Raw genomic sequence first — 26,530 nt, forward strand, 5'->3', positions numbered from 1 at the left:
AAAAATAAGTGTTTATGAGATTTGCAAATCATTGCATTGTTTTTATTTACATTTTACACAGCGCCCCGACTTTTTGTTTGGAAAAGGACAAATATTCAACATCTGACATCAGACTCCATTGTGATGTCCTTGAAGTTGTACGGCCAACAGTAGGATCTGTCAGTATCAGTATAGAGTCTGGATGCTGGTGGAGATGATTGAAAGATGCAGGAAAAGATGAGGAGTGGACTTCTGAAAAGCTGGACCTGTACACTGATGAGATGGACTTGAGGTGGCTGGGGTGCAGGAGTGACAGAGCAATCATACTGTAATGACAGATTGAAAGTAGATGAATAGTAAAAGAGGTGTTTGCAGAATTGGTTTGGTTTAAAACTTCACTGAATTTAAACTAAGCTTAATGTCTCTCATCAGTCTGTCTGTCAGCCTCTAACTGCTGGATCTAAACTCAAAGCGTGCATCTCTGTGTGTTTCCTGCGAAGTTGCAAGATAAAATCTGTAAGACGAAAGCACTGATAATCACTGAGTTTTGGTGAAAAACTCTCAGCATGGTTAAATTTTTTTTACCGTCATCACATGTGAGCAGAAAACAGAGGCTTTGTTGCTGAGAGAAAAAACAGACATGGGGCTCTTTAGAGAACAAGCAGTGTATTTTGAATGTTGAGCTATGAACAGAGTTGGGTTAACCACATGCAGACCTGAGTGGAGGGAAGGGTGGGGGAGAAGGTACTGAAGGGTTTCACATGAAAACTGAAAGTGCATTAAATGCCAGCGTGCACAGACGACAGAAGAAGCCAAGCGTAGCTCTTAAAACAACGTGGCAAAATAATCCAGACTACAACTGAAATCTTCATGTGGATGTATTTATGAGGAGAATTTGAGCTTCTTTTTTAAGCCTGTTTGTACGTTAAGCTCTTAGGTAACATTTTGAGAAGTGGAAAGAGGCAAGGGTTCATGAGAGGCGATTGCAACATGTGGAAGGATGTGCCAATGGTGTAGATGAGAGGAGATACACGAACGACCTGAAGCGACTCGGCACATGTAAGTATCAATTAAGTTCATATAATCAGTCCACTAGAAGTCTGTGAATTTATGACATGCAGTTTATGATGATAGGATCAAATTTTCAACCTTAGAATGAGGTAAACTTCATTTTTTCTTACTGTAGGTGCAGGGAGAAGTCAATCTTATTACAAAACAGGATCTCAACCGTGATTCTCATGAGCATGTATGCATGTTTGTCCCTATGTCTGTGTTCAGGGCGGTTCACAGTCCAGTTAATGGCACCACAGCCATCCCATGGAGGAGCAGCAGGAGGAGGCTGACCCTGCTGGAGCAGCTGAAGGGGTGCCAGGACGCATGGTGCCCCCAGGCACCCTGGGACAGAGAGGAGGCCCATGAGGCTCTTTGTGGAACTCCTGCAGGGGTAAGCCATCCATCTTCATAATACAAAAAATAATTAAACAAAGGGATTTGGCTTCATTAAGTCATGCAATTTTACAATATTATGTGGATCTGCTTATACAAGGAGAATTTGTTCAAGTGAATTAGGTGTTTCGCCACACAGTAAAGAAATGTATTGACATTTTGAGACTAAACACTAAACTAAAAGATTACAGTAACTAGTGGCCTCTGTTTATGAATTTTCTGCTTTTATTGGAGAAATTGAAGTAAACATCATAATCCTAAATGAACAGTGCAGATTTGGATTGCTCCTGAATTATGGCAGCATTACAGTTATAACTAAGGCTATCAAACAATTTAAATATGCAATTACAATTCATTTCAGACATTCTGAAGTTCATTGAGATAAATCTCCTCTTCACATCACATTTTGAAACTCAACTATTTTGCATTTAAAACTATTTTATTACTTTTGACATTTTTCATTGTCTTAAAATAAGAGTTATTGACTTCCTGTTTGGATACAGACCTTATTTTGTTTTGAAATTAGGAACTTTGGGTAGATGGAAGGTTTAAAAATTAACTGTACCTTTGAAAATGGAACTTCGTTTGGGTTGAAAAGAAATAAGGGAACAGTGAAAGGCTAAATGGTTAATAAAATATAAAATAAGGTGCAGATGACTTGACTGGTCTACTGGGCTGTCTGTGAGTTTTTAAAGTGACGTGAGACGTTAAAGTCCCTGTAAAGTGTAAACATATCTTTATTTTAGCTTTGTTGAATGACAGACCACTGTGTTATAAACCATCAGGGAAATTTTCAGTCATGAAACACATTTCTAAGTTTTAAATTAAGCTTCAAAATTAGCAAAAATCTGCCCTAGGATGGTGTGGGCGTGTCGGTCGAATGAGCTAAAGCCACGCCCACTCATGAGAAATACAGTCCTCTCAGATTTTAAGAAATAAATGCCTTTGATCAGAGCACAGAGACAGAAGTTGGGGATTAAATTTATTGTTTTCTGGCACAAATCTTTCCATCATGATGCTTTTAATGACCCATAGGCCACTGTGGCTGAATGATTTGGGAAATCTGACTTCACAATGAACGAACAGAAACTTCTAATGAAGGCAGTGTCATCAGCTAACAATAGACTGTACTGAGATTGACTGCTCAGTGGTTTTATATCATTGTAGTGTTAGGAGGGCAGGTTATTCCCCATCAAGACCAACAATGTCATGGGCTCAGATTTATGCCCTGCTCACATAAAACCCAGGCAACAGAGAGGTTACCAGCTTTCTAACGGTCTAAAAAATTCAGTCACACATAGATCTCAGTGTTTTCACATGTTTACAGCAACTGTACTCACAAAGATCTAGGAGAACTGACCTTTTGATTTAAACAGACCTAGCCAAAACTACACTGGCTCGTCCAAAAATCGTAATCCTGTTACCGTGCCTGGTCAGTAGTCCCAGCCTTCTGTCCACTGTCTTCCTCAGTTGCTGTGTAACATTTCTGCTCCCATTTTATTCACTTTTAAAGTCTAACTTTAGATTTAAAGGGTTCTTATTCTACCCAATTCTTTTAATCTTTCTTTTAAAAATATTTTTTAAACATGAGGCTGAATTGTTTTATGCCAATCCTGGTCATCAATCTTTCTTTCTATCCCCATCTGTCTGCATTACTTATTCACATCATCCTGTGTGCTTGTTTAGTTTGCTGCTCATTCTGTCAAAGTGAAACATGACAATCCCAAATTTAAGCTGGGTTGAGGTAACTTAGGGTTGTATTTTTGCAACAGAAGTATCCTCACCCAGGCTGAACGTTGACATGCATGCCTCTGAGATACAACAACCAGTTCCCCTTTTTAAGACTGATCTCTAAAAACACTACAAACACTTCTTTTGGTGCTGAATGCAGAAGTAGAATTAAAAGTGATAGCATGGCAGGGAAATGACATTTCAAAACAGATGAAGCTGCAGTGAAGACAGAAAGTTAGCACATCCCAAATTCAGGTTAAAGTTTGATAGAGTATGAAGAAGTGCAAAAGGAAAACCTGCAGGAACAAGTCACCGACACGTGAGTATGCAGTCATGAGAGGAGATAGCAGAGTTTGGTTTTATCTGAAGAGATTCCCACAGAAGAACTAAATGTTTTAATATCAGTGCTTTGTAAAACACTTTGACAGATCTTACTCAGTTTAAGCTGAAAGGTCTAACAAAGAAGTGTATTTCTTCATTTAACTCTGAATAGTCTACAGCATGACTCAGATGCTTCAGACATTTTATTATTAAATGAATCAACAGAATATTTGCTCTTGACTTGTCTCCACTGCTGTGCTGCTCATCTTTATGTATCTGCCTGTTTGAAAACTTGCTGTGAACTTGTCTCTATTTGTGTGCAAACTAAGCATGAAAGCCACTTCCTGTGTGTGTATTTGTGTGTATAGTTGTGTAACAGCATGTCAGAGCCGTTGATGTGCTCTACTGAGGATTGCATGTTCTTTTCTTTTACCAGAATTAATCGTGTCTCAACTAACTGCCTTTCTGTTTGAGTTACAGTTTCCCAAGAAACTAGGGTCAGAAATGAATAATAATGATAATATAAATAAAGGAATAAACTGATGAGAGGGAAGAGAAAATAATTCCTCTGCTATTATTGCAATTTAAAAAAGCTTTTTTATATATTTATCTAAGAAAAAGAAATCAGCAGAGGAAAAAATTGGCCATCAGTGTTTCCCTGTTAGAGTCAGTGTGAGTGTGGAAATAAGTGACATCATCATTTTCCACATAAGCCCCACCTACTTCACGCCAGTGAGGTTTACACCTGAAATTAAAAAGGCAAGTTAATCATCTACTGTGTGAACTATTTCCAGCTGACTCAACTGTAGGAAGAGCATCATCGTTTAGAGAAATGTGATAGCCCGTTAGGTTCAATGCATTGAGCCCGTGGGTTGTAAATTTGGAAAGAATTGATAATACTGTCACGCTATGAAAACCTTTTATATTATTTTTTGCTGTAGTATATACCCTTCTATATGTAGTATAGATTCAGTATATGGGAAGAAATTTGTTAAACTGGCAAAAATAGGCATAACAGATAGTGACATTTGGTGAAAACAGTGTAAATAGTGGTGAAAAGGTGTGGAAAGTGGCAAGAATAGGTGGAAAGTGGCAAGAATTGGTTTAGAAGGGGCAAAAACAGGCAGAAATTGTGATGGAAAGGGTTGAAAAGTGGTAAAAATGACTTAAAAATGGACAATATAGACAATAAAGGAGGTGAAATGGGATTAAAAAGCAGCAGAGATGGGTTTAAGCTGAAAAATATGATCAAAACTGGCAAAAAATGATGGGAAAAAGTGATGAAAATGGGTTAAAATGTGGCAAAATTGGTGTAAAGTGGCAAAAATGGGTAAAAAGAGGGAAAAATTGGTGAAAACTGGCAAATAATAGTGGCAAAATTGTACGGGAGAAGTGGTTAAAAGTGGCACAAATAAATACTTTCAACATTAGAACACACTAAAAAAGTTAGATGCACTTTTTTAGCTCTTAAATGAGGTATCTCTTAGCCAAAAAGCTAGTACCAATGCTACTGAAAAAACACATGCATTGATACCATCAATAAATGACAAACCCCATTCCCTGGGTTTGTCAGGCACCTGGGTCTGTGTGCAGACTTATAGATTTTTTTTAAACAAAACTTTAATTTCAACAGAAATCTCAACAAATTACTGTGTTTTTATTTTACATGTAACTAATTACATGCATATATTTTCATAAATAGTGGTTAAAATATACAATTTGAATTAATTGAGGGTTTTTTTTCTTAATTCTTAGTTTTTAAGGCATCTGGTGACCCTCTCTCAGAGTCTTGCAATCCCCAAGGGGGTCCCGACCCCCACGTTGAGAACCACTGCTCTAACAGATTGTTCATCTGAGACGGTGTGCATCTCAAGATGGGGATACACACTAAAACCTTAGAAATAATGTCAGATCAAACTTTAATTTAGGGCTAGGTTAAAGCAGTGTTACCCAACCATTTTTTCCTTGGAGCCCCCCCTCCATGTGCCTAAGAAAGGTGGAGTCCCCCCAGGACACAAGCAAGACAAAAAATTGACACACTGTCGCCAGAAATCAACATATGTCATTAATGAGCAGTCTGCTTACAGGAAAAAAGCCTGTGAAAACATTCTAATTCAGTAAGCATAGCTCCGTAGCTCCATAGCTAACATAGCTCTGTAGCTAACGTAGCTTCCTTCATAGGAATTTTGCTTGAGCCTCTTACATTGAGTCCTCTGGAAGAGAGCAGTAAGACCATTCTGGATGTGATGGATCATCATCTGATCAGTGCCTGTGGTTAAATAATTGCTCTTGATCAGCTGTCTTTGTGAAAATCAGTGTACTCAAATAATAGGTACATTTTATTTTTTTAGGTTTAAAGAGACCCCCGGTGGTTCAAGTATTTAATCTACTGTAGTTTAATGTTTGCATGCTTATGTAAACAAATGTTTCAGTTTATATTTTTAGCATATTTTGGAACAACTCAAACAAAACGTAATTTAAGGTTTTCTGAGTGTGCGTGAGTCTATAATGCATCAACAATATAGAAGAAGTAGAAGGAGAGGAATATACTGTAAATGTGTATATATTCTTAATCCTATGAGAGGAAGTTTGGTCTTTTACCCTCAGACAATTACCATGAACATGCACAAACAGAATCCTGTGGATTATGGGAAGTGGGGAGCACATGCTCAGATTGGTTGGAATTTTGGCGCCATGCTAGCGCCTCAGCAAGTTAACTGGAACCTCTCCAGCTGAAGACCCATTTCCAAACTTAGTCCAAAAGGACTTGAACCCGCCACCCTTCCCAACCAAAGTCCTTACTTACTGAACCCACACTTGCACAAAACTCCTGAAAATGTTGACAATGTCTGGGTGAGCTGCATTTGTGACCACAAATATCAGAGTTTTTCACCCTGACTTTACCCTGAGTGAAGGCTACTGCTTCCTCTGACTGGCTTTCATAAAGTCATTTCCATTTTATGATTGGTTGAACAGCTCTGCAGCTTTTATGACCCCTGGACAATTATCCATGTATTTCTTTCAGTTCCCTTTACAACCTGCTTGTCAGCAGGGCTGCTTTTTAAAACGATCCAGTCTTGTCATACAAACCATGACATAATGGATATTTTCACAACAGTCCCTCTGAATTCTTCAGTGTATTTTTTTCTGGTAGCAGTGGAACGGTTGAGAGAAATCTTCTTCCTGTTCGACAAGTTTCTGTAAGGCTTTAGAAATGAGTCACTGTGCGTGTCTCCCTGCAGAGTTTCCTGGTTGTGCGGGAGTCTGTGACTTCTCAGGCCAGCCTGCTGTGCGTGTCTGCGGGTGGACAGGATGAAGCAGTTATTGACTATACTATCAAATGCACAGGAACAGGTAAATGCATGCCAACACCTCCGTCTTTCTCTTCCTTTTTGCGTGTGTGTGTGTGTGGGCGTCTGATCCAGTCACTGTGTCACTTTAAGCAGTTATCATGAGTCATTTCTCTCTGACTACACTTATCATCAGTGGCAGTAACACAATTACGTGGTCACCTTTCTGCTGTTGGACTCGACTGTATAGACATAAGAAACCTGTATAACCAGATAATCCTCGTGATATTCATCATATGGCTGATTGCAAACCACAAATTCTGATTGCTGCTCACTCCTGCTGTTTCTACCTTTTTAAAGTTACTGCAGATGCATGCATTGCACTTTAAATCTTTGCTGAAGTTCACATGGGGAGGAAACAAAGAGCCAATACAGTACTTATAAAAAAGTATTACCTCTTTGGATGTTTTACCCTTCAATTGATCTTATAAATCAGTCATGGTCAGTATCATTTTACAAAAAAAAAAAACACTCTAGTTTCAATGTGACAACAGATTTCTACAAAGTGATGTCAATTAAACCAAAACATGTAATGTACAATAGGGGACTGCATTAATATTCACCCGCTTTAAAGTGACTGAACTTATTCAACTGAGGTCCAGCCAATTGGTGCTGGTAGTCTCACAGTAGGTGAAATGAAGATCACCTGAGTGCAGTGAATGTGTCTCAAGTGATTGTAGTATAAAGACACCTGTGTCTGGAAGGTCCAGTCACTGGTTAATAAGTATTCCTGGCTACCATTATGACATGAAGACATAAGAACACTCCAAGCAACTCAGACAAAATGTTTTTGAAAAGTAGCCCTCCAAACCGGAAACCCTCCTCCCCCTGACTGCACCTTGAGATCTCGTCCATGAAAATCACAAACAGAATTGGAGACAAGGGGCAGCCAGTACCGGAAACGTGTCTGACTTTGTGCTGAGGATGCAGACACAACTCTCGCTTTGGTTATAAAGAGACCTGATGGCCTGGGACACCATATTCCCACAGTACAGCCCACATGACCCCCCGGATTATGGGATACATACATCCTTTGTCGTTGTAAAAAAACAAAACAAAAAAAAAGCGTTTACACAGTCTTGTAACTTTGCCTTATTCTGTGTTTTTAAACACCATTGTTGCACTGTGTTGGCTTGGGTCCAAGATCAAAAATGTTGATTTAAGGATTTATAGGAGTTTTGAATGTCAAAATTTACTTCAACAACCAGAGCCGTCAAAAAAGTGGGCTTGCGAATCCGGCCTGAGGCCCTTTACCGCATGTCTCTCCCCCACTCTCATCCCTGTTTCCAACTCTATCCAATAAAGGCATAAAAATGCCCAAAATAAACCTTTAAAAAAAGTGGGCTTGCACTGTTTAGCTCTATATCTGCAGTGCCCTAGTGCATAGACCAAAATCATTTAACAAAACAAAATGGAAGAGTTATGAACAATTTCACCCCCATACAAGCATGAACCCAGAAAGACATGGTCTGCTTCAACCCAAATGGTTTTCTGAAACATGGCTGAACAGACATGATTGTCTCTGATGCTAAATAGGCACCCTGACTTTCGGGTGCAGGTGTGACTTCTGATGCTTCTGCAGACAACCTCAAATGGCCACTTGAGGAACCACAGTTTTTTTGCACCGCTGCACTGGCTCCAGTTTTCAACCACATAGACTGCTGCATGATCAAGATTGATTTTAATCTTAATAGACAGGACAGCAACACAGGAAATAATTTCTCTCTATCAGCCAGGGGATGTAAAATGGGGCAAGATAAAATGAGCGACCGGTCTCACCACTTCAACAGAGTTTGCAAGTCAGTGTAGTAAAGTGTCTTATTTTATTTGACTGAAAGTGTTTAAAAGACAGAGTATCCCCTGGAGGGACTTTCACTTTCCAGAAGGAGTTTTATTCAGAAAGAATATTTCAGAGTTTTAACTTTTTCTCTTTTTTTTTTGTAAAGAGACTTGATTATTTCACCACTTTTCCCAGTGGTTTTTATAAAACTTAAACTTCACTGCTGCTGTCAGTGCTTTTAACTTGATTATGTTCCTGATGTGTGTGTGTGTTTGTGATGTATTGCTCTGAAGTGTTACTGTGTTTTAGTCCAGTTTCTTCTTTCTTATTTTTCCTTTAGATGTGTATTTTTGGCCTTTATCCCTTTGTTGTGGCTTAAAATAGTGACACTTGTGCTTTAATTTGGACAAGGCCCCCCTATTACAGTAAATTCAAAGAAGTAAATACTTTCAACTTATGTTTGATGGAGCAGAGGCCCACCAGACCTGATGAAACCTAATCAGCGTCAGAAACCACATGTTATCAGGAAATAAAAGTCTCAATGGCTAGTGAAGCTGGTGTGAAAATAACTGCTGATGCAGTCCCACTTTTGTTCTTCAGAAGTCTTCTTTTAACTTTCCTGGTAGAAGCTTTGGTCTGTTTCCAGGTGTTTATTTATGAAACTGACACTAACTCTGCCCATCTTCTTCTGTGTGTCTTGAAGTCTTTCAGCTGTCAGAGTCTCGTCTGTGTTTCACTGACCTCACTCAGCTCATACTCTTCTACTCTCTGACCAGGTAAGGAACTACCATTGCCTACATTTTGTGAGCAATTTAAACCTTGATTGATCTATCGTCCTTACAAAATATTTAGTGTACAAGAACCGAAATCTCGAGATCAGAATAATTTATAAGGAAAAAAATCAAAGCAAAATATGATGACTATTGTATTTAGAAACTTTGTATGAGGGTATAGATGTCAGCTGGAAAAAAAATTACATAGTTTAAACTTTTTCCTAATTGATTCAATTCTGAAAATAATTTGTTCTTTGAATAAATCTACTTTGCAATGTAAGCATTATTAGATGATATTTTGCCAAGATAAGATGTAAATGTTTTATAAGCAGGTGTTGAGCCGTTTCCAACTAATCAAATATTTGACTGTTTGAGGTCAACCCTTGACACAGCACATACAATGTGATATAATTTTAAACAAAATGATGCTGGTGAGATATGGTCAATCTGATATAACATCATTTGACATGGTATGATACAATGCGACTCGTTTCTATATGATATGATATAAAATGATATAGTACATTAAAACACCATACAGTATTATCTGATCCAATCTGATCTGATACAGTACTATACAATACAATTCAAGACAATATGATACAATAGAATACAGTGTGATACGATACAATACAATATGACACAATACGATGTGATAAAAATACAATACAGTACGATATAACAGTACAGTATGATACAATACATTACAATACAAGACGAAACGATACGGTACGACATGATATGATATAATACGATACAGTACAATACAATATTGTACAATACGATGCAATAAAGATACAAAAGGCTACAGGACAATATTACAGTACAGTGTGATACAATACAATACAATACTATATGATACGATACAATAAGATACAATCCAGTACAATATAATACACTATGGTATGATACAATATGATACGATACAATATGGTACAATATGAAACATTACTATATGATATAATCCAATACAATATGATACAATAATATACAGTATGATATAATACATTATGATAAAAAAATCAATACAGTACAATATAACAATATGATATGAGACAATACAATACAATACTATATAATACAATACGGCACGATACGATATGATAGGATACAATATAGTATAGTACCATGCGATAAAAATAAAGTACAGTAGGATTTAACAATAAAAAAGGATACGATACAGTACAATACACTACAATACAAGACTATACGATATGATACAATACGATACAATAAAATATGGAACAATATGATTTGATAAAAAATTCTATACAGTATGATATTACAATACATTACGATGCAGTAGGATACAATTCAATACAATACGATACAATACAATATGATACTATATGATAGGATACAATACATTACGATATAACACAGTATGATACGATACAAAACAAAACAATACAATATGATTTCGATATAAATACTATCAAACAATATAATACAAAACGATACAATACAATACAATCTGATACGATACCAAATAATACAATACTATACAGTATGATACGACACAATACAGTACAATACATAAATGCCATCGACTCTAAAGAACATTGTGTTGTACTTTTTGTAGATATATCGAAGGCCTTTAATACCGTTAACCACTCTGTCCTATTACAGAAGCCTGCTGATATCGGGTTTTCCCCCGCAGCACTACAATGGTTGGCAGATTATTTAAGTGGTAAAAGGCAAAGTATTAAAGTTGGTGGTCAGTTATCCAGCTTTTTAAATGTTCAAAATGGTGTCCCACAAGGTTCAATACTGGGGCCGTATTATTAGATATAATTTATTAATCATATAAACAAGTTGTGTATGAATGTTACTGACACAGTTTCATTTCTATGCGGACGATACAGATATATATGCATCGTCGTCTTCCCTAGAAAGTGCAACAAACAAACTACAGGCAGCCTTTAATAATGTCCATAAAAACCTCTGTGATTTAAGACTCATACTTAATGCCAACAAGACCACAGTGAAGGGCTCTCAAGGTCTAAGCCACATGTTTAAGGTAGTGCTCAGATTTTTACCTTTAACAACGAGGCAATTGAATGTGTTCAAACGTACAAATACCTTAGCTTTTTGCTAGAAGAAAACCTGTCTTTTAATCAACATATTGATTGTTTTGCAAAGAAACTGAGGGTGAAACTGGGTTGTTTTTATTGAAACAAACGCTGTTTTTCTTTTGTTGCAAGAAAGAAACTCATTCAAGCAACATTTTTGTCTATAATGGATTATGGTGATGTTCTTTACATTCATGCTACCTCATCCTCTCTGAAGGATGTTGGACTCAGTCTACCATTCTGCCTTGCAATTTATCACTGGTCTGAGTTTTCGGACCCATCACTGTGTTTTATATGAGAAGCTTGGTTGGTTGTCCTTATACAATAGAAGGATGGAACATTGGTATATCTTTCTTTATAAGGCTATTTTACATGAACTACCTTCTTATCTCTGTTCTTTACTGACTCCAAAAGCTGTCAGTAGCTGTAATCTTTGTTCTCATGTATTCATCATGTATGAGATTCCTTGCACTGGCTTGCACTTGTCTTTGGTCAAAGAGATGTTTTTGCTCCATGACCTTGGTCTTAGTTACAGGGCCATCTTAAACTTGAGCATTGTGTTAGTCTAGGAGATTTCAAAACTAGAATTAGGGAACATTTGACCACTGTGCACATATGTTTTTCTGCTGAAAGCTGCTGATTTGTTGATTGATGTAACCTTTGTCCTATGTCCTGTTTAATGTCATATGTGAAACTTATCATGCTGCTGTCTTGGCCAGGACTTCCTTGTGAAAGAGATTTTGTATCTCAATGGGAATAAATCCTGGTTAAATAAAGGTTAAATAAAAAAAACCCAAAACAATACTTTATAATAAAACTTAACACAAAACAATACAGTACGATACGATACAGTACAATCAGTATATGATACCAAACCAAATCACACCATACCATACCATAACATACAGCACAATAAGATAGGACACAATACACAATTCGATATGATACAAAGTACAATACCATGCAATATGATACAGTGCAATACAATACAATTCAGTTTAATGTTATATGATACAATACAATGCCGTATGATATGATGTGATGCGGTACGCTACAATACGATACGATGCTATGTGATGTGATGCAGTGCGATGCAATATGATACAGTCCAGTACAGTATGAAAGTATAAGATTTGATATGATACGATATGAAACAATGTGATACAATACATTACAGTATGGAATGGCATTGTATGGTATGGTACATAAAGATATGATCCAATCTGATACAATAAGATACGTTACCATACGACATGGTGCGGTGCAGTGCAGTATGGTAGAATACAGCACAATATAGTATGGTATGGTCCAGTACGTAAAGATACAGTACAATGCAAAACGATGCAGTAGGATATGGTACAACACGACACAATACAATTAGACACTTTTTGTCCCCACAAGGAGACCATACAGGCTCTTAGAGCTGGCACATTTAATTGTCTTCATTCTTGTGAGCAGTACAGCTCAACAATCCATACCAACTGTATGCAAATAGCTAAGCACATACAAATGACAACCACAAACACTTTATATAACACATTACTTATAGTTAACATGTAAAAAATTGTTATTCTGGGTTATGGGAGAACCCCAGGTAGGAGAATTTTGGTTCTTGGGCATTTAATATGAGTGTTTTCCCAGTGCTGACCATGTTAACATCTCAACTCTATCCTGATATTTTAATCTTTATTATCAAAACCTGACAAGCTAATAGTTTAGCTTTGTGGTCATCTAAGGGTCCATGCCACCTCTTCTGTGGGTTTCTTCAACCATGTTTTTTTCTATCCTTTTATCAGGGATGTGCTATCTCTTTGTCTTTCCATTCCTCCCTGGATCTACAGTGTTACTGAGATAAACAAAGACTTTCTATCTCAACTAAAACCTGGTGAGTCTTAACATCTTAAGGCTTCCTTTCCACATAATAAGGATAAAAACAATACTAGCGAGAGTTTAACTTATTTATATTGACTCTCTGGTGCAGAGACTTGGCTCCACACACGACCTGAGCAAGACCCTGGTGAAATGTCCAACAGGGAGCCGAGCAACATGATGTGCTCCATACAGGTATTCTACATTTGTGTATATGCATGCAAGAGCAGACCAAGGAAAGCATATGTGTTCTAAGGGAGACAACTTCTTAATTATTTTGTCTTTCCAAGTGAGACAATGTATCTGTATCTGTTCTTATTAACTGGGAGCTGCACCAATTGAGGTTTTACATCAATAACCAATCATTCACTTGTGTCTAAGGTGTCTAAGAAGTCAGTCCACAAATGTTATTTCTTTTATCTAAAAGTTAAATGTGATTTTGCATTGTTGTCATTGCTAACAGAGCCTTTCAGATACCACACCAATGATCGATCTTTGTGTTTTGAGGCTTTTGGCTGCAGAGCAAGCCGGGGGCAAATATATTTGATGAGATGGGAGTAAGAAAATATTTAAAAGAGTATCAGATCAAACTGTTGCATACATGCATTATAAAAGTAATAGTAATAAACATTATCTCACATTTCAGACTTTTCATTCTTCATATCATGAAGGGCAGGTATAAACTGTTCATAAGAATTTATGTTTCCTTAGCTGACTTCCACAAATGGGGCCCTGTGTATCATCAACCCACTCTACCTTCGTGAGCATGGAGACGACTGGCTCACCCAGAAGGTACCTTGGTCCTCCCAACCCTCACAAATCAGAAAGGAGCGACGCCTCAGCACCACCAGGACCTGGGCGGGGTCGGGGCTGATGAGTAAACGGACTATCTCACTGGACCAGGAATCTTCTGCTGCCAGTATGGAGAGTTTTGGTGAGAATGCTTTTTTTCATATGCGTGAGATCCTGTTGTAAAATTTCTATTCCCCCTTTATAAGTGGTTGCTTGTCACCACAAGGTTAACTCTGGGGGATGCAACGTGATGCAATGTGATGTGATGCCATGCAATGGGAAGATATGATGCAGAATAATACAATGTGATTCAAGACAATCCCATACCATCCAATGATTCGATGAATAACATATGATACAGTACTATACAATGCTACACAAAAGGATAAGATACAATGTGTCATGTTAGATATGTTACAATGCTTTAAGATGCATACAACAGTATATGATACAAAATCAAGTGATACAATATGATATGATACAATATGATACCACATAATTTAAAACTTAATGATACACTATAATATATATTATGATACTATACAATAAATACAACATGATAGGATAAGATGAGATACCATTTGGTACATTATGATGCCATATAAGAAGTGATGTAACGAGACAAATGATTCAGAGGGATCAGTATGATTTGATGCAATTTAATACAATACAATGATACAGTACTATACAATGCATTACAACAGGATATGATACAGTATGTTCTGATATTTTACAAATCAAGAAGATGCAATTCAACTGGATATGATGCAATATGATAAAATACATTACCATAAAAAACCTTATGATACACTACAATATATGATATGATAGGATAGGATAAGATAAGACAATATAAAATACAATATAATGTGATGTAACAGGATATGATAATACTGTAAAATGTGATATGTTAGGCCATACAATGTCATTATGTTTATTGTTTATTCGGATCCCCATTAGGATTGGCACATGGCCGCAGCTATTCTTCCTAGGGTCCAGAAAATGTGATGCAATATGATACAATATATATAAGATGCGATAAAAATACAATACAGTATGATATAGCAATACAATACGGTATTATACAATACACTGAATCAGATAAATGGAAAAAGATGGATGGATTAAAGGATGGATGGATGGACGATAGGATACGATACAATAAAATTGAATCGGATAACCAGAAGAAGATGGATGGATGGAATTACGATACAGTACAATATAATATGATATGATATGATGAACTTTATTCTCTCCTTGCAAATAACTGTATTGGTGGTGGGCGGTAAACCAATATTATTACTGTCACCCACCAGTAAAATTTCTGCCATGGAATGGATTTTTGCAACACCATCATCACCAGTTTAAATGTCTACATTGTACTGTGATACACACGCGAGGCAAATCCTTTCCCACAGCTGCTGAAGCAAGTGATTATTAGCACGTTTCGCTCTAGTATTGTGTGTAGGGTCAGTGTATTTTCTGGCAGATCCAATTTCTGGTTGAAACCATATTCAAAAAATGGAAGAAACTCTTTTTATTAATTTTTTTTTTCATTTTTGACCAAAAATGGATAAACGGAAAAATGAGCCATTTGTCAGTTGTTCAGTTTTTGACCAAGCTGTTTTGTTTGTTTGTTTGTTTGTTTGTTTGTTTGTTTTTAATTATTTTTTTTGTTTTTGACCACAAATGGAAATGATGAAAAAAGAAGGGTTTTTTTTCTGTTTTTTTTTCATTTTGGGCACAAAAATGGAAAAAACAAACAACATTTTTAAAAAGGGTCTGTTATTTTGTTTTCTTCATTCAATGAAATACTTGAGGAAAAGGAAATCATGTGACCATTAGGAAAGGTGAGCATTTCAAAATAAAAGCCTCCATGTCAAAACAAGAGACATAAATTGAGTATGCAACATCTGTTTAGACATAAACTAAGTATGCAAACAACAGCTTGTTTTAAGGGGAGAAAGGGGGTTTATAACACTTGAATTTGGATATTTTTAAGAATATTTTGTAATACTGTAATAATACCGTTACCGTCAAAGGCAAGAAACATACCATGATATCATATTTAGGTCATATCTCCTAGGACTAAATACCTCTGCCAAGGAGGTTATGTGATTGGGTGGGTTTGTTTGTTCGTTTCTCTTAGTTTGTTAGCAACATACCTCAAAAAAGTCATGGACGGATTTTCATGAAATTTTCAGGAAATGTCAGAAATGGCATAAGGAAGAACTGATTCGATTTTGGGACTGATCCAGATCACCATCTGGATCCAGGAATTTTTTTAAAGGATTCTTTACTATTGAGAGAGGGCTAATGGCGGAGGTCTGCGCTGTTATCACTTTACACCAGGAGATGGCAGACATGAGTAACTTCAATCCCAGCAGCATTTTTTGGTGTGTTTCTATTCAAAGTTTTGGAGTTTATAGTGTTTGAAAGACGCACGCCCGGTCGAGGAGATGAGTCGGAACGTAACAGAGAGAAAGACAGCGAATTGTAGCGAGAACACTCACAATGCTGGGAGGAATAGAGGAATATTCACCCTCTGCCATGACTTCCAGTCATCCGGTGAGACCATGGGTGCTTCCACCATGACAGTCCACACGTAGCGAAGCTTTGCCTCACCGTGTTTCCACCCAACCGGGGAGGGAGTAATCGGCAAATTAGATTTGGGGAGTGATCCCCATCACCGTCTGGATCAAGGAATGTTTTTAAAGGATTCTTCACTATTGGGAGATAGGGCTAATGGCGGAGGTCTGCACTCTCTGAGTGCTTTTCTAGTTTGTACTGTAGTCTAGTGCTGCACACATTGAGCTGCCTCTTGTCTAAATGCTCACCTCTAGACACCAAAAGCTTTTAAAAGAATGATGTTTTTGATACATATATGGAAGAATTTGGACTCGAAATGGATCAAAAGAGAAAGAGACAAATCCTTTAAAATAAAAGCACATCATGGACTTTATGCCAAATATTTTTCCCAGGCAGCCATTATGACTGCTTTCTGGGTTCCAACCTACCAGTTGAGAATCAAGGCTTTCGTTCATCCTGTGCTCATAGACAGAGGTGTTTTCAACCCTTTTTTTATCTCAGATATATTTGACTTTACCTGAGTAGAAAAGAAAAGGCAGATACTGAGTACCAATAAAAACCCAATGAGATATAAATAATACTTTTAGAGGCTACAAACAACCTTATATTCATGTATAGTATCGGCTATGGACCTCTTCTAATAACATTTAATGGCTACATCAATACCATACCTTGAAAATGAGACCTGCATCCTGCATTTTCCACTAACTGTAACAGAGAACAGTCATTTTACTAACCCAACACTTTCATTGCATTTCACAGTTTTTATTTTCCTTCTGATCTTTAAGCTATTTTTAACTGCTATGAGAAGGGACAGCCATAATAAATCCATGACACAGTCCATCTTTATGTAAAAATGTGTTTTGAATTGTTAAAAAAATAACTGATTACTAAAGGTTTCTAGTTTTTAGGCTTATGAATGCAATAAGCAATTTGTGCACAGACTGTAATATAATCTGATGTTGATGGGATTACTGCAGGCATTTCCATGACTTGTATCATTATCAGTAAAACTATCAATAAGTCATGTTTTCCTTTTTTAGGTCTAACCAGAGCCAAGTCAGCTGATTCACCAGATGGCCCTCAGACCCCGTCTACACCATCACCTCCATCAGGTGTCGTTCTCAGACGGCCCAGCAAAGACTCTGTCTCCAGTCTCTCCTACAGATCGAGCACAGGGAGCCTCCCTCCATCCACTCCCTCCACCCCTGGAGGTTCATGCCGCACATCACTGGAGCTGCAGCCCCACGGCAGCCCCGTCCCTCAGTCTCCTCACAGAGTGTCCTGGATTGAAGATGGAGTCTGGCTGCCTCCACCCAGGCCATCATCTTCATCTTCGCTCCACCTACCATCAATGGAGCTCGACTCTCTGTCCATCAGCAGCATAGAGGAAGAACAGGAGTCCCAAACACCAAGCCCCACCCCACACCACCAATCAGCGCACTGGTTGGCTGACAAGGTCATACATCGCCTCTCAGCAGTGGGTCAGGCTCTCGGCGGGCTGGTGAGTCAGAAGAAACGTCTGACCAATCGTGTGCAGGAGCTGAGTGAGCGGAGAGGTGCTGTGTTTGCAGAAGCTGTCAAAGGATTTGTGGAGACAACACTGAAGAGAGGGGCTGATCCCACTGGAGTCATGGGGTCAGAGTTCTTACAGGAAGTGAGGTCATCGCTCACATCACTTAGGGAGACACTGTTAGACTATGCAGAAATCCAAACATTACTGGACAGCATGACTGACCTGAATGACTCTGAGATGGGTGAGGATACTGACTATGAATTAAAAAAAATGCACAATAAACAAAACTCCATTGATCAATGTTAATTTCTTCACTAATTTCTCCCATTTTACCTTTTTTTTCCCGTAGACTCTTTGGTGGAGCTCTCCATCCACAAGGTGGCCCTGAGGCCTGTCTCTGCTCACCTCTACACCTGTATTCATGCTTCCCGGACCAATGATGGAAGTTTGGAGCATCTCCAGAGCAACCTCCGTGTGCTGGAGAAGAAAGGGATGGAGGAGCTTGGAGGATCAGAGGCCGTCGGAGTTCCTGACTCTGTCAGCCTTGAGCGGATCCAGCAGAGGTGGACGAGCATGCATGAGGCCTACTCTCCAAACAAGAAGGTCCAGATCCTGCTCAAAGTCTGCAAAAGCATCTATCACAGCATGAGTGCTAACTCTAACTCAGGTAGCAAGGCGTTTCTGTACTCTAGAACTCTGTCAAGCCCTTTTCACATATGCACTTCAATCCTGATAAATTCCCAGCATTGTCGAGCACATGCGAATGTCCAGTGGTGCTCTAATCTTGTCCAAATCTGTTGACATTCACTCACTCCTCTCCTACAGGTAAAGTGTTTGGAGCTGATGATTTCCTCCCCTGTCTGACGTGGGTGCTGCTCCGTAGCGACTTGAACACCCTGCAGATAGACACAGACTACATGATGGAGCTGCTGGACCCCACACAGCTGCAGGGAGAAGGTAAGGAAGATTAGATCCTAATAAGCAGGCTGGTTGATTTATTAGCTGCCATGATTTGGACAAGATTAGAGCACCACTACACTTTTCTTAATGAGCCTATCCATAAAGCATGAGTATTACTTAATGGCGAGTGAGCCTACACATCAGTAAATTAAAATAAGCTGCACCAAATATGAACCATGATATAAAGACAAGATTTAATAAAACCATAGTTATAATAAAACAGGCTGACATTAATACTGATGAATTATAATGACCTAAAAATGCAAACCAGGCAGAGTCAGAACAAGTACAAGACTATTGTACTTGTGTAAAAGTGGAGTTACTTTGGTTAAAATTTACCGAAGTGGATGTGCTGGTCTCTAAATCTACTCCACTGAAAGCAAAAAATATGTTATCACAAGACACTTTAGGTAAAAGCCAACTATTATAATAAAGTGTTATGCAACAGCTGTTTTTAGATGTCATGTGGACTCATGCTGTTGTTTTGTGCAACCTATCAGCATGACTGTGTTGACAAGTGTTGACATTAGAAGGAAGAGAGGCAGGGCTAGATGACAACGGAAAGAGGACAGTAAATAACCATGCATTACTCACCATACTAAGCTGTATCCACTTGTCTAGTATCAATCCTTAAGATGACAGCACATCATAAACGCAGGAATGATGATGTCAAATTTTCCTCCATCTCATACAGCACCAACTTCACTGGTCCTCTTTTATTTTGCCATTTGGTTTGTTTACATTTGTGACTTTTAGCACATGCAAAGCTCTCTGCGCAGTCATAGGTCAACTTTACTGACATGATGGAACTAATGTTACAAGGCAGAAAGAAAAATCAAATCTGCAGGTCATGAGGTGACCTACATGCTGTCTTGATTGTCATTCGCTATATGGTAACAGTTCACGGAGCGGAACAACCACGTTTTGGAGCTCCTAAACCTTGCTACTAATTGTGCTCGAAACGTCTAGCCTGACCTAAGCTTTACAGTATCAGTTAGAGTGTGTTGGGCTTTGTTCTAGATTTACTGAATATCAACCAGCTTGCACAGTCTTAAAGTACTGTCCTCCCTGTTTAACCTGCAAAAATGGAGAAGATGCAAATAAAGTTTAAACTGAAAAAATGCTTGAGTTGAGATGTAATTTAATTTCAATCCCTTTATCCCTCTCAAAATCAACAGGTGGCTACTACCTGACGACCCTGTACGCCTCACTGTTCTACATCAGCAGCTTCCAGCCACGACTGGCTGCCCGTCAGCTCAGTGTGGAAGCTCAAAAATCTCTGAACCAATGGCATCGCAGGCGCACCCTGCACTGTAACCAATCACGCCGCAGCAAGAACCGACGGACCATTCGCAGAACGCCATGTCGGGACAGGTCCAGGCCGAACTCAGACACAGAAACAAGGAATAAGGAGGAAAGCAGGGAAATAGATGAGTCTGTTGATAAAGACGAGTCACAGCAGCAGACTGAAAGCTCCACAGAGGCTCTGCTGTCACTGGAGGAAGAGAAAAACCGAGGGCAGGAAACAGAGAGAGAATCACAGGACAGCCCTTCAGCATCAGACTGTAGTCAGGGCAAACAGGAGGGCGGACAGACTCTTTGTGCAGAAGAAGATCACAAAGGATTGTAACACAGAAAATAAAATGAACCTGAGATGCAGTGACATCCTGTCACGTTTTTGAGAAGCTTACATGACCAAAGATATTTCTTACTGTGTCAAACCACCTGTGGACTGCAGCAAAAACCACTGATGTCTTATTTTCAAACAGGCTTTCCACTTCTTTAGAGGCCAAAGAAAAGGAGTCTTTTTTGCTAACACTTAATGAAAAGAAGGAAAGCTGTTTGTCTGTTTGTGACTGATGCCCGTATATCTGCCAACATACGAACAATGCTTCCAAGTGTCCAACGCAGGAAAGAGCACTTTGTTATGGATGGATAGAAATGACCTGTAGTGGGATAGGGAGAAGTGGATAATGTCTGTTTTCAGGGCATTACTGAGACAAAAACAGGATTAATATTGCTTGTCAAGAAAAAAGGGAAGTTGGGGTGCCAGAAACACAGTTGGATGAAGAAATATCTTATTAAAAGATGCATATATAGCACAAGCTAAGCTAAGCCATTCAAATGTTGTATGTTAACTAACATGTTTTAACTGATCATCTCACTTTTCATATAAATGTATAAATAGCACTTCATATCAACTGATAAATTATGTTATATTTCATATTAAAGTGATTAAACCTTTATGGGGCAATGAATCATATATGGTCACTTCAGTCAACTTCCTCCATGCCCCCCCCCCCCATCTCTCTGTGATAAAGTAGAATCAGTATCATTTTTCTCAGCCAATCAATGAAGATTAGTCAATGTCAAGGAAAGTGACATCATACTAACCAATCAGCAGTGGCCCAGAGCATCTCAAACTTCCTGTTTCCTTGAGGACATGAAAAATTTAGATCTACATCTCTTTCAGGCCCATACAAATGGCCCTAACATCATAACTAACTGTTATAAGTTGATGAAACACACACACTAAAAGGCAAATGGTAGTGCTAAATGCCATAATAGGTTTTGTTTGTATAGGATTTCTAGAAATTACCAAAATTTTAGCATGAGAAATGGAGGAACCATATTTGATTATACACCAGTATACACATATGGCCATTTCATCAAGCAACTTTACTAAGGGGATTTTCTCAACTAATAACTTATAATAATGTAGGATAACAGTGGCTCAGATAATCTTATGTCAATAACAGAAGCTAGAGTGGGACATTTTAACGCGGTCATCAAGCTCATTCCATAACTGTGGTCCCCTGCACACAACACTGAGACTGGTACATTCAAACCTATGTTTTTCCCTGTAATTACGTGTTTTTTTTCCTATTTCTCTCCAAATTTGAGCAGAAATTGAAGGAAAATTCCTCAAAGTGTTCTAAAATAGCATCCTCACAAAATGGCCTGGATGGACAAATCTATTTATGAATGGATAGAAGGACAACTTGAAACAAAATGCCTCAGGTCCTGGCTATCACTACAGCAGAGGTATAAAATGACAGACAGAGAGATTTAAGTAAAGTGAATGCTCAAATTAATAAAATATTTCTCTGTAATGAATGAAAAGTCTGGCCCCTAAAGGACCAGAAAATCATTACATGTAGCTTTTGTTTTTGTTTTTGTTTTTTTTTTTAATCAGATATCACTGTAAGGTTTTTGAGACTCTGTGCTTCAGGGTCTTTATCAAATGGAGGTTTAATTTATTCCATGATACTGTGAATGGTGTTTTTTAAATTCAAATCAAGATTAATTATGATACTGTTTAGGAATTGTGGTTTGTCTTTTATGTAGACATGGAACTGATTTGTTAACTATCATCAACAAAAGCTATAGGACTCTGTCAAGACTGCAGCTCACACATAAGTAAATAAATGTTCTTGCTTTTGACCTCTAGATGGCAGCATTAAACTTCTGGTGAGATGTAAAGCTTCATTTACAGAGTACAGGGAGAATTTTATTTCTTATTTATTTATAGAATAAAGTAGCTTTGTATCAGTTCTTAGAAATATTCAATACAAAAAAAAGATAAAATCTATGTTTATTAGGGGTATTTTCAAGAATGAATTGAAACATGAGCAGGTTCTTTTACTGATATGTGTCTGCAGACTTTTTTCTAGATTCCCAATTTGCACGTGGTAAGATGATGCATTGGCAGATATCAAATGACTAATGTGCCATAATCATTCACTTTTGGTGGAGCATTAAGTTTGTGGAGCTTTACTGTGAACTAACAGACCTTGCTGATTGTTTTTTCTTTCTTTCACCCTCATTTAAACTTTCAAAATCAGTTTTAAGGACAGAAATTGTGACCGAGCTCACTGCCAAAGGACAAAATTGATCCACATTTGAAAAAAACCCAAACAAAATGCGCTGATTAGTCCAAAATTTTCAAGAAATTATTTTATTCTAAGTCTGCCCCCAAAGCATGTATTAAGGAAACGCTGGTCGATGTACAAATGTAGTAACCTTACATGCCAGATAGACTGTTTGATATATCCATGCATGGATTTATTTCACATTCATCTGGGAAACATCCCAAAGAAAGCATTTCGAAGGGCAGGACTTTTCCAAAAAATTCTTGACAGGTCATTGGACAAAAATTCTGTCTGTCAAATTCATTACAGGCCAAGCAGAGTGACAACACAAAATGAGGTAGTAGGCCAGTAAGTAACTTGAGCTCATCAGCAAGAAGCTATTGTAGTTTATGAGTGATGGAGCTTGTTGTTGGATAAAACTCATGCCAGGGTTGGTTGGGAGTAGGTATGCGTGCCGTTAATCAGTAAAACGGTTAAAATCATTTATCAAATTAGCCAGCTCGGGATTTACTAGTCGGTTAAACTAATTACATATCATTTTTTATAAACACAGGCTGGAAATCCTATACTTTAATGCTCGTTTAAACTGTAATGAACCTCCCACCACTGGAGGTCGCAGTAGCTTAAGTTAATGGTCACTGACTTCCTGTCTGGCACTTTACCGGATATAAATGAGAAGCAGCGGTGGCTTAGCGGTTAGCGTGTAGTTGGTAGACTGCGGTACGAGAGTTTCTAAAGTAGTAAATGGAAATAGAGTGGGATGTAGGCTGTCAAGGGTTGAACTCACGTATAACTACTCACCCAATGTGTAAAGAGGCCAAATATCAAGCACGATATTAATTTGCAAAGAGGAACGAAGGCAGGCGGCACCAGCTTTTAATGTTAGCCACGCTGTAGAGAGTATATCAGGCTAACATCGCACCCACTGACACAATAACCCTGTGAGGAATTTGACTGTTTTCTAGGGGTTTTCTCCTCTTTAGACTAGTTGGTTAAACGAAATATAAATGAGCATTTAGCTGAATAGGGAAATAGACACTTAGGAAAATCCTTAGTTAGGAGAAGTGCAAAAACATCTTCCCCACCAAGCTAATAGCTTCACTAGCAGCAGTCACTGTCACCAGCTCACAGTACAACTAAACCCTGCTTGTAACAACTGCTAAAACAAGTTAGGAGAAGAATGGAAACGTCTTTTCTGCCTTTGGACTTCTTTGCTGTTGTTTTATTAAAGAAATAGGGACAATTTTGGATAAAACCGTCGCTGTGGCTACAACTGTGCTAATCACTCCACAAGCAGTCATTGTATATACAGGCTTACAATACAACTAACCCCACCTGTAACTATTACAAACTTATTTCAAAGCAAGTCATAGCATTACCAGCTTCCTGTGTGGCTAAACCCCGCCATAGCTACTGCCCTTTCTCCTCTAATGACAGGTGATTGGTCAGGTCCATCCTCAGACCTGGCACAGTCATTTCAGACTGGAGCTGTGCAAGATGGAATTGCCTGATAATAGACATGAAAACTGGCCAATCCATCTGCTTTGCAAGGTTAACAATGTAGTTGATGACCCCGGTTCAGCTGAAATGTAAGAAGTTTTAAAAAGATGTCTAGAAGTTGCAGTAAAGTTAAGTCTAAAGCTGTTATATGTGATATTATCATCTCAGGGTTGTTTTTGGCCTTACTATGCATTTCCATCCTGTAGATTCAGACATTGGTGAAACTGTTAATGAATGCACATACATCACGCATGTACACATGTAAATAGTTATACAGGGGGCCTCTTATGTAAATGCACACACAAACACACATGCAGAGCTTCATGTACACACACATATGGAACCGTATCATCGCTGCATTCTAAATGACCCAGCCAATCAAATTTGCCTAATGAGACATCTGGCATTCTGCCTGCATGTGGATGTCAAGCCCAGAAACAGCTGGGCCTATACACTCAAACACTCTCTCTCTTTCTCTTTTTCACTTTATCAGGGCTGTTAGATCTGAAGGAAGACTGACAGAAAAAAACTCTTGATCACACTCTCTAGAGCTCACAGACACACACAAACAGACAAATGTAAGGAATCACCAAGGAAGGATTTTGGTCCAGATAGTACCGTCCAGTACATAGTGTCACACCCTCCCTCTCCCACACATACTCCTTTTCACACACATGATATATTATGCATACATGAGTGTGTGTAACGCACTCACCACAGCCATAAATTAGATATATGGCAGCAGTGGCGGCAATGGAGGAGGGGGTCCACGGAGGAGAGAAGAAGAGTGTGTGTATATGTGTGTATGTGAAATGAGGAAGGGGGGTAAGGGAGGGGAGGGCACAGATGGTTGTGGCCTGAGGCGGTTGAGGTACTGCAGCTAAACACGGAGACTGCAGCACAAAAACACACACAAGATGAATGGTCGGCGCTGGGCTCACATGTACTTAAAATTAAACAGTGTATAACCAAACTGGGTAGAAGCAGAGAAAGGAGACAGGGTTACAAAGCTGATTTCACACATGCAGTTTAGAACATTTCCAGAACATTTCAGGAACTCTTGCCCCTAATAGCTGGAGCTGTTATTCACACAATTCCCCTCACAGTGAGAAGTTTTTCCTGTCAGAAAGCAGGACATGATGCAAAAACAGATCAATTACGAGACACACAATATGGTGGGTGAAGCAGAATATGACACCATAATGACAATATATCAAAGTTAATTGTTACTGGACGTATCCACAGTACTAATTAGATTACACTGCTTTCTTACAGAAATTTCACAAGGGCGATGTCAAGTAAAAGTTCAGAGAAAAGTTCACATCCCCTGTTTCCTTATCTTAATGTTACTAGCTTTGTCAGCACATTTACACACAGTAAAGTCAACCCACAGTTTTAGCTTCAGTGGCATTTTTCACCGTTGAACTACTAACAGCCTGCTATATTTATATATATATATATATATATATATATATATATATATATATATATATATAAATATATATATATATATATATAGCTATGTATATATAAAACGGCTACAGAACAAGTCCTGCCTGTGACAGACCATATTGCTGATCATGACTTAGAAGTCAGGGGGGACAAATTAGATTTCTAGGGTGACCCTAGATGACAACATTGCTTTTGTTATGCTTACCATTAATGCTGTTTGACTTACAAATTCTTCCCCAAGCGAAGGAGTTCAAGTATCTGCGGGTCTTGTTCACGATTTAGGGTAGAATGGACCACAAGAGCAGCAGGCGGACTGGTGCAGCAATGGCAGTATAGGACCATTGTGGCAAAGAGGGAGCTGAGCCAGAAGGCAAAGCTCTCACTTTTTATTAGTCAGTCTTCATTGCATATCTCACCTATGGTCATGAACTTTGGGTAATGACCCATAGAATGAGACCATGGGTCCGGGTGCTTGAAATGAGGAGGGTGGCTGGGCTCAGCCTTAGAGATAGGGGGAGAAGCTCTGAC

The 26,530-nt window shown here is 38.4% G+C and overlaps 1 protein-coding gene across 2 annotated transcripts; it reads left to right on the plus strand.

Moving 5' to 3' along the window:
• Positions 1–770: 770 nt before the first annotated feature.
• On the plus strand, positions 771–21,420 carry rinl (Ras and Rab interactor-like). Of its 2 annotated transcripts, XM_041795923.1 has the most exons (11): positions 771–1,038; positions 1,258–1,423; positions 6,720–6,831; positions 9,311–9,383; positions 13,249–13,337; positions 13,434–13,516; positions 14,033–14,255; positions 17,746–18,459; positions 18,568–18,885; positions 19,044–19,175; positions 20,357–21,420. In XM_041795923.1, coding segments are annotated over exons 1-11 (2,364 nt in total). In that variant the 5' UTR covers positions 771–1,036; the 3' UTR covers positions 20,809–21,420. The 2 variants fall into 2 exon arrangements, with proteins under 2 accessions (XP_041651857.1, XP_041651848.1); XM_041795914.1 differs by lacking the exon at positions 771–1,038 and having other exon boundaries at positions 1,244–1,423.
• Positions 21,421–26,530: the final 5,110 nt, after the last annotated feature.

The sequence above is a fragment of the Cheilinus undulatus genome, linkage group 2 (assembly GCF_018320785.1).
Source record: "Cheilinus undulatus linkage group 2, ASM1832078v1, whole genome shotgun sequence".
Classification (NCBI taxonomy): domain Eukaryota; kingdom Metazoa; phylum Chordata; class Actinopteri; order Labriformes; family Labridae; genus Cheilinus; species Cheilinus undulatus.

Coding starts and splice junctions, on each gene's coding strand:
- rinl (XM_041795914.1), top strand. CDS start 1,244: ATGTCTGTGTTCAGGGCGGTTCACAGTCCAGTTAATGGCACCACAGCC. Junction 9,384..13,248: donor CTCTTCTACTCTCTGACCAG/GTAAGGAACTAC, acceptor TCCTTTTATCAG/GGATGTGCTATCTCTTTGTC. Junction 14,256..17,745: donor TGCCAGTATGGAGAGTTTTG/GTGAGAATGCTT, acceptor TTCCTTTTTTAG/GTCTAACCAGAGCCAAGTCA.